Source organism: Octopus bimaculoides, chromosome 18, assembly GCF_001194135.2.
Source record: "Octopus bimaculoides isolate UCB-OBI-ISO-001 chromosome 18, ASM119413v2, whole genome shotgun sequence".
In the NCBI taxonomy this organism is placed as follows: Eukaryota; Metazoa; Mollusca; class Cephalopoda; order Octopoda; family Octopodidae; genus Octopus; species Octopus bimaculoides.
The window spans coordinates 55,223,178-55,231,908 of NC_068998.1; the positions used below are offsets into that span (position 1 = coordinate 55,223,178).

The following is an 8,731-nucleotide window of genomic DNA, read 5'->3' on the forward strand; positions in this document are numbered from 1 at the left end:
TAAATGTAATTTGCTGCGAGAAAATAAACATATTGTGGACAGAATAATGTTTCCCTCCATTCTTTGCAGATGTAAAAAATAAAATTGAATAAAAAGTTTCAGAGCATATCTTTGGTTGAGGGAGTTATTTGCTGACTGTCAGTGCGTCAGAGCTGAGCTAGGGAGTCTCCAGACAGCTTTGCTAAAGCAGCTGCAAGTCTATTGTCAGCTTGTAATATTAATTGTAATTGTATGCGTGCGTATGACAATTGATAGTGTCACCATCGTCGCTTTTGAGAATTCTGCTCAGCGCCCTGGTCCGCCCCAGCCGTGTCACATGGCCACCAAAGCCGCCACCCTTTTCTCTCATCACATGACTTGTTGTTCTTCTTCTCACATCGGAAGCATGTTGACTCGTTTACAACATTAAATGGTAAGTGAACAACACTTTACAAATATGACAAATTATTCAGCTTTTCAACTATCGCTCCATAGTTACATCTTCACATGTGTGTGTATGTGTATATATACATATTCATTGATCAAAAGCTGTTTCTCCGTTAATCATTTTGTTTGTCTTTTTTTTTTTCTCTCTCTCCTTTTCTCATTTGAACTGATTTTGTTTTCGTTAAACAAACCTCTCGGTAAAATCTTTTAAACCCGGCAACGTGTTTCCTCCCTTCCTCTTTCTCTCTTCTATTTTACCGTGTTTATTTATGTCAGGTCATTCAAATACTCTGCCCCAGGTTGCATGGAAACATTCTCCTTATCTACTTATTTTGTTTTATGTTTTCCTTTCGCAAAGACCTAATGACATTTCGACCGGGCTCCGGAAGGATTCTAACACACACAGCTTTTCTTTCTCTCTCTCTCTTCCTCTCATACAACGAATACCTCTGGAAATTCCTCGGTGATATTCTACATACTGTCATAGTCTCATATAACCCGGTTTCACGTTGTTTTCTTTCATAGATTTTTTTTTTTTGGGGTTTTCAACTTTAATTAAACCTTTGGTCATTTCGGAGACCACTGTCGATGTGGCAAAAGCAACACCATTGCCACATGTAACACGTTATTTTATCTTTTCTTTCTTAAATACACATATTTCTCTTCTGATCAAATATTGCTCAGTCTTTCTCAGAAGCAAAGAAGAAATGTTAAAAGGAAAGTAAAGAAAGAAGACTTTTTACACTTTTAATATCAATAGATTCCTTTCATTCATTTTTTTTTCTTGTTTTCACGTGTCGGTTCCCTGCTTTACAAAGCCTCTCCTTTTCTCTCACCCTTTTGCTACAAGTTCTTATTTATCTAAATATTAGTGTTGTTTAGCTCTAGGTCAGTCCTGATCAAGTAAACAGAAACAATCCACCCGTGACTCTCCCATTTGCAAAGTATCGCAGACCACGTTAAACAATGTGTCATTATCTAAGACAACGGAGTGGGGGTGATTTGAAGGAAATTTGGCTGCCATTTTTAGCAGTTTGTGTGACCACGTAACTGGTTCCTCTACAAACCAGTGAGTTTTCCCAACCACCCAGGAAGTATTTAGTATTTCTGTATAAACGAGTTTTTATATTTCGATATTGTTTCATTTACATGTTTTAATTAAGTAAACCTGTCTAATTCAGTAAATCCCAGAAACGAATCAACAGAGAAAATCTCTCTTTTGAAATTCTAATTTGCTCTTTCTCTCGTGTATTTATTATTGTGTAAAGACAGACGTGATCAAAAGCGTTCCATCGGTGGCCATCCGTCTTATATATTAGGGCCCACTACCCAGTGCACCAGTGCCCTTTTCTCCCCCACAAACTACAGGAATTTGGCTGCCATTTCTGGCATTGCGAACGATCCACAGAGACATCCTTTATGTTCTTTGAATGTTCAAAGTTTCCGAACTCACTCAGATGGTGGTGGTAGTGATTTTTTAAAAACTTATATCCCCGCCCTCCTCGATCGAGCATTGGTCAATCAAAGACATTCTTCTATTTGTTACCATCCGTCTGTTCTAGGGGTATACAAGGACTATACGATAAGGTGTTCTTTTGTTAATTAAAACGCTAAGGTGTGATTTTGAAGTCGTTTTCACTGTTATTTCTAAAATCTCTAGCGAGCATGTAAAAGGTTCTCTCGTTGATTTGTTATATGTGTTTGCTAATTAGTATGAATCTGGATTCTTTAGAAAGTATTTTGACTGCTTTAAAGGGCCTCAGTTAACAATTATGATGAGAATTTCAAAATTAAACACTTGAATTTAAAGTTAATAATGACGACTTCGTTCAGTACAGTCTGTGTGTGTGTTAAAACCTGAACTCATTCGGATATCAATGTTATTCCCAAAGGCTGCACAATTCAATCAGAATCGATGGTTCTGCTTTCTCCTTGTTCTTCCCTCTGAGGTTAGACACTCCAATTCCAGCCACCTCTCTCAATATTTATTTCCTTTCTTAATTCGTTATTATTATTTTTTTATACAAGAATGAATGGTCCACCGCCTCCTCTCGTCATTTTTAGTTCTGATACCCTGTTTCTCTTCATTTCCTCCTGGATTTCGTTTTTAGGGCTTCTGAGTTGTGCAATGTTTTATATAACAAATTGCTTTCAAGAAACCAAAAACATTTTCTTTCATTGTTCATATATTCATGTGTGTCTGTGTGTGATGATAGCGAACTTTTAAAGAGAGGAAATTAACAAAAAAAAGGTTAAGAAACATTTAGATTAGAGTCCAAGCCATGGATATTAAAACTTTTTGAAGAGAATGAATAGAATTTTCCAAACAGTGTGTAAATAACAAAAAAAAAAAAAAGGAAATAAAAAAGAATAATTGAATGTCATTGTTCAGCAGGGTTGAGTGAGGAAACCTTCATATAAGCTTCTACAGGAAAAAAAAATGAGGAACTGTACGAGATTGCAAAAATAGTGTAAGCTATCCTTGATATGAAAAGGTTAAGAGGAAAATGTCTATTATGTGATTTGGGCAAGTTGAAATAGCCAAATAAGCTCTATGGTGAAACGATATGGTCTGTACTTTGATATAATCCAGTTTGTCTATGTTGGCTTAATGACCCTTTTTTCCATTATGAGAGATGAAACCAGTTGAGTTCATTTCATGTTTAATTATGACCTGCATTGCCACATCCCCACCACCCTTCCACATCCCTCTATCTTGCCCAACTCATGGCTCTTTGCACATCCACTCTTCAACCCTTTCTGGCAGTCTGCCTCTCTTTCCCCTCACTCTCCTTCCTATACACTCTTACAAACTGATCCTTCAACTTACCTTCGGCCTTGTGGGGCCACCTGGGCTCCTCATTGCTCTTCCAGCTCCCCTTCTTCATTTTCCTTTCTCACTCCTTCATCTTCACAATGCAAGTAGCCATGCAGATCCTCTACAAGAACCTACGCTCTGCCCCCCCCCACTTCTCATGGTTCAATCCCCTCACCCATTAGCATGAAGCTCCCCCCCCCACTGGTTTGTAGTTCTGCGAGTTGCCTGGTAACCTCAAAAAACCTAAGCTGTATTGTGGTTGGCATTAGAATGGGCATCTAGCTGTAGAAATCATGGCATAGCAGACATTAGAACACAATGCTTGACCTTTTGGATCCTGTCAAACTGTCCAACCCATGCAGACATTTAATGATGATGATGATGATGATGGGGTTCTTTCAGTTTCTATCTACCAAATCCACTCCCAAGGCATTGGTTGGGCTCTGGCTATAGTAAAAGTCGCTTCCCCAAAGTGTCATGCAGTAGGCTTGAACTCAAGACCCCATGGTTGAGAAACAGTCTTCTTAATCAGACAGCCATGCCTGCATCTTCTGTAAAGAAAGATGACACTATTGGTCAATCTGGGCCCAGAATGGTGAAGATTTTATCCAAAACTGATTCTTTTTAATACTTTAATGGAAATTTTTGTATGATTTGTGAATTAAGAAAAAGTTGGTTTATTTGAATGGAATTTGTCATTGTAAAGAATTTGGTCTACTTTGGACTATTGTACCCAATAGAATACAAACTGAGTTGCTACAGTCTCATTGGTCTTTGATAAGAGTCTAAGGTGTTGTCCCTTCCTTCAAATCCATCAAGTAAAATAAATAAATAATAGTTGAGTGGTTAAAATGATGGACCCAGGGAATAACAGTTAAGTGTATTCGGATTAATTAGTAACATGATTAATTAGTAACATTAGTAACATGATTAATTAGTAACATGATTCCATGCATCGTGATTTCCAGCTGGAGAATAAGCACTGATTTGTTTATAGGCAAAATGTGTTTATAGGCAAAATGTGTTTATAGGCAAAATGTGTTTATAGGCAAAATGTGTGTCTTGTTTGAAAAGAAAAAGAAGAAACATTTTGTAGACAACCTTGAAGAAGAAAAAAAAAATTAGAACTTGTTTGTGTCTTGTTGTTTGTTTCTGAATCCTTTGTTTTAAAGTCCTTCTTCTTTGTAAAGACCTGATGTTCCAGTGACTAGTTTTAAGGTAACAATATAACAAGAGAAGATACGTATCTCAGCTTAGCTGACAAAATTTCAGACAGAAATAACTTTTTTCTCAGGAATGAATTGAAATCATTTATTTTATCCCAGCAGCAGCAGCAGGTTGTGCTCTTTTGTTTGTGTGGTTTCAATTAGTCTAAATGTATTTTAGTGATTATATAGTTTATAACAAGATAAGAAATGGTTAGACTAAGTTGTTATGAAGAGATTTGGACTCTATTATGCAGCAATAAGAGTCTAAGGTTGTGGAAACAAGCAAAAATATAAATAACCCACAACATTATGTTGGAGCAGATTATTCGATATCTGCAGACATTGGAATAACTTGTGGAAGTGACTGTCAGATCTTGTGGAAGTGACTGGTCTATGAAGATGACTGGGTCAGTTTCAAGGCCATTCTTGGACGACTAAAATATGGTGGATGCTTGTTGAAAAAACAAAAACAAAAAACAAAAAACCTTTTTCTTTTTTTTTACTACTATTGCATCTCCCAAATTTAGCCTCTTCTTTAGAGATAGCCACTTATGGGTTATGTGTCTGCAGTAACATCCTAACAGAGATCAAATGGTGGTGGTGGTATTGAGTCATCTCTACCAGGTTATCACTCAAATGAACGAAGCATGTCATGCATTGATGATGATGATATAAAATACTGTCTTAATTCTGTTGCTATTTATTTTCTCTGAAAGGCTGGAAATGTTGGATTGTCTTTGGAAATATTTCATCATAGAAATCTTAGCCATGAAAACACTTCACCTTTTTCAGTAGACAGCTTCCAATCTTATTATTTATTTTTGGTTTGTGGTCATGTATCCTAGCAAGATTTGTTAATATTTGGGGACGGCTTGAAACAATAAAGCATTAAACAAAGTGCCTTGTGGTATTTATTCTTAGTCCTTTATGTCCTCAGTTCAGTTCCTACTAAGGCTGACTTTGTCTTTCATCCTTCCTACTACTATAAAATAAGTAGCATTCAAGTACTTGCGTTGATATATTCAACCGTTCCCCCCTCCCCCGTTTTGGAGCCTTCAGCCTCTGTAACAAATCTGTACTTTCTTCTAATTCTTGTACTGCTATAGTAACTGGTTACAGGAATGGTACACAGTTATAAAACCTACAAGCAGAAGCCCCAGGTAAAATAATAATAATATTATAATAGAAAATAACTCCAAATGTGTTAATGGTCAACAAAGGGTCAACACAAATGTTGGGGTTGAGGTATGTGCTTTGTAAGTCTGTTCAACTGATGCTAGAATGGAAAACAGAAAGCAGATATTAAAATTAATAATGAGGATTTTTATTTATTTTTAATTGGTGTTAATTCTTTGCAATCTTACATCTAGAGGTTGACAAAGAAAAAGCATGTAAAATCAAATGAAATTAATTTTAAAAATTTGAAAATTATAACTCCTGAAATTAAAAAAAAAATTGATAATGGTATTTCTAAATTGCTTATGATATTTATAACTTTCATTTCGTTTGATATGGCTTGGTTTGACAAGCACACACGACATTTTGAATCAGAGAAGCATCGAAGTTGTAAATACAGAAGCAACTTCTATGAGTATTTTAAATTCCGAAGCAGTTTTGAGTAAATTGGATTTAATGGTGACAATAATAAAAGAATGGTGCATTATGAAATAGGAAAACTATGGAACATGTAATTATTCCAAACTATTAAATCAAGAACAAACATGTGGAATTCTCAGCTATAAATCTGGTGTAATCTCTTAGAAGTGTCGGCTTTGAAATTCAGGAGTCTTGACTGAGCAATATTTCAGCATCTCTTTAACTGACAGTTGTTACATCAATGGAGAAAATAGAATTCCAGTCGTACATTTTCAAACCTTTTCCTAATATATCTGCTCCAACAATCTCTTTAACCTTTCTACTCATTCAGCCTTGTTGCTATTCCTGTTTAGATCTTTACTCAGCACAAGCTTGCCTTCTGTTCGTTTTCCTAGACACTTAGTCAAGTAGGAACTTGTAGGTTCGTTCAAAGAATGATTTATCTTCAGCACAAATCTGCATGCCATACTTCTCTGATGAATCGTCAATAAATATTGAGTTGGACATATCTCACCATATTTCTTTTTTTAAAAATAATATTTACTTAAAGTCTCTGCAGTTTTGTTATCTTTGGCAACAAATCTTTTAGTTTGCATAATTGTTCATTCATAAAACATCTCTAAAACACACACATTTCTTACATCGTCACAGACATACAAACCCTCACACATTTTGCACAGGATTGAATGTGCATAGACACACATCAACCATTTTCTCTTCTGTATCTAGTTTATGTCTGTACTTGTTGCCCAATATGAAGTATTTTCTTTTGTAATTGATTTTATGACATTAGAATTAAATAGTTTCATTGACAGTTACTCTCCAAATATTGTACTTCCCGCTTTTGGCATTGATGCTAACATCGTAGGCTTTATCAGTCATTTCCTATTTCTACCTTCTCCCTTTTTTTAAATTCTTCTCTCTTTCTCCCTTTCCTCCACTTTTTGCATCGGTGTCAGTCCAAGCTGTTAACTAAGTTTAGCTTACAACCAGCTGCATTTTACAGATAACTATTTTTTTTTCATATATCTTTCTCTTCTTCCTTTGCCAGTGAATATGCAAAGTGGATGGAGGGTGGGGAGTTTGCGGGGAATGAAACGAGGAAGATTCCTGTGTCCCCCCCCCCACCACCACCACCAGTTGTGCTATGTCCACCATGGCTGATAACACTGTTGAGTGCTGCTAAAATGTTTCAATTTGAGGCTAAAAGTCTCAAACTTTCGTCGCTTAACTCTTTTCTTTTCTTTTTTGTTTGTTTGTTTAACATTTTCCATGTTGTGTGGGAAGAATTTGTGGTTTATGACTAGTTTTTATATCTTCAAAAATAGTCTTTCTTCTGATCTGACAAGGGGCTCTTGTTGACTGTAAATGTTAGGGATCCTTAAGAAAAGCCCGAAGGGTCATCATCAACACCACTCCTCCTCTTTCTCCCCCCCCCCTACGCCGTCTCCTCTCTCGTCCCCCTCCTCCTCCTCCTTCCCTCCAACTTCCTCCATTTCTACTGCAGTTCTAGGTTGACCAAAGCTTTGTCAGTGAATGTGGTTAACGCAAACTGAAAGACGCCCATTGTGTATGTGTGTGTGTGTATTAGTTTCTCCTTGTTTTGACATTGTGTGATAGTTGTAAGCAAGTGTCACTGTCGTACAAGCAGTGTTGTTTGTTTCCAATCTTCCATGGAAACATGTCAGGCCAAATATTCCCTTGTTTGGAAACAGGTGAGGGTTGGTGACAGGAAGGGCATCTGGGCCATAGAAAACCTACTTCAACCAAATTCCATCCAACCCATGCCAGCATGGAAAAGCTTGTGACGACGATGATGATTTAGTCTGACATTCTCTCACTTCTGCCTCTCCATTACTGAATCAATAATTATCCCAAACAACATGGCACAGGTTTTGGTTTGTAGCATGACTTGACTGGATAAAAATACAAAAATCAAATGATAAAATGTTAAATGAAACAAAAAAAAAAATGACAAACACAGAAGACATGGAAACAGAAAAGGTTGACAGTTCTGATCAGTGTTTGCTGACATGAACGAAGTGAACAAGTGAAATTTGAGAGTCCTGTTCTTAAATAGACATCAAAGTTAATGGTTTTCACATGTTGCACCACATGTTGCATGGGTTTGTTGTGCTGGTCAGAAGTCACTGTTTCTATCATGACTCTACAGGATGACAGCATTGTATTGAGCACTTCCATGCTAACAGAAGTTTTGTTAAATTCTATTAGTTGTACCTACTGCTGCTCTTTACAGTGTTAAATTGTATTGTCTCATGATGGGACCTGTTTGTAGACGAGTGGGTTGGTTCATTGCAAGTTGAGTGCTGTTGCCATGGATACAGTGCTGTTGCCAGGATACAGTGCTGGTGACACACAGGATATTAATCAATGGCCTTTTAGATTGTGATCCACTTCTATTGCTTCAACCAGCTGTAACATGAACGAAAGTGGGAGCTAAATTGAATTGAAATAGCAGCCAAATTACGCTCAAATCACACTCTGTTGTTTTAAATGGTAGGACACATTGGATATTGTAGTGTCATACACAGTATGTTTAAAAAAATATCCCAAAAAGTGAGTTGTTGTGGTCAAGTGTGGACTGCTTTGACCATAAATCTGCTTAATGAAGGTTGACCTAGGGTTAACCAACAACAACAACAATTAGACTCCCCCCCCCCCC

The 8,731-nt window shown here is 36.8% G+C and overlaps 1 protein-coding gene across 2 annotated transcripts in view; it reads left to right on the forward strand.

Annotated features, from left to right (window-relative positions):
* Positions 1 to 270: 270 nt before the first annotated feature.
* LOC106879469 (coronin-2B) overlaps positions 271 to 8,731 on the forward strand; it is a 70,625-nt gene continuing 62,164 nt past the window's right edge. The window contains exon 1 of one of the 2 annotated variants that reach the window (XM_014929045.2): positions 271 to 412. Coding sequence is in view for 1 of the 2 variants with exons in the window: in XM_052974492.1 (XP_052830452.1) it covers positions 410 to 412 (3 nt within the window). In the remaining variant the exon portion in view is untranslated. The remainder of the gene's footprint in view (positions 413 to 8,731) is intronic. The other variant, XM_052974492.1, reaches the window with a different exon arrangement.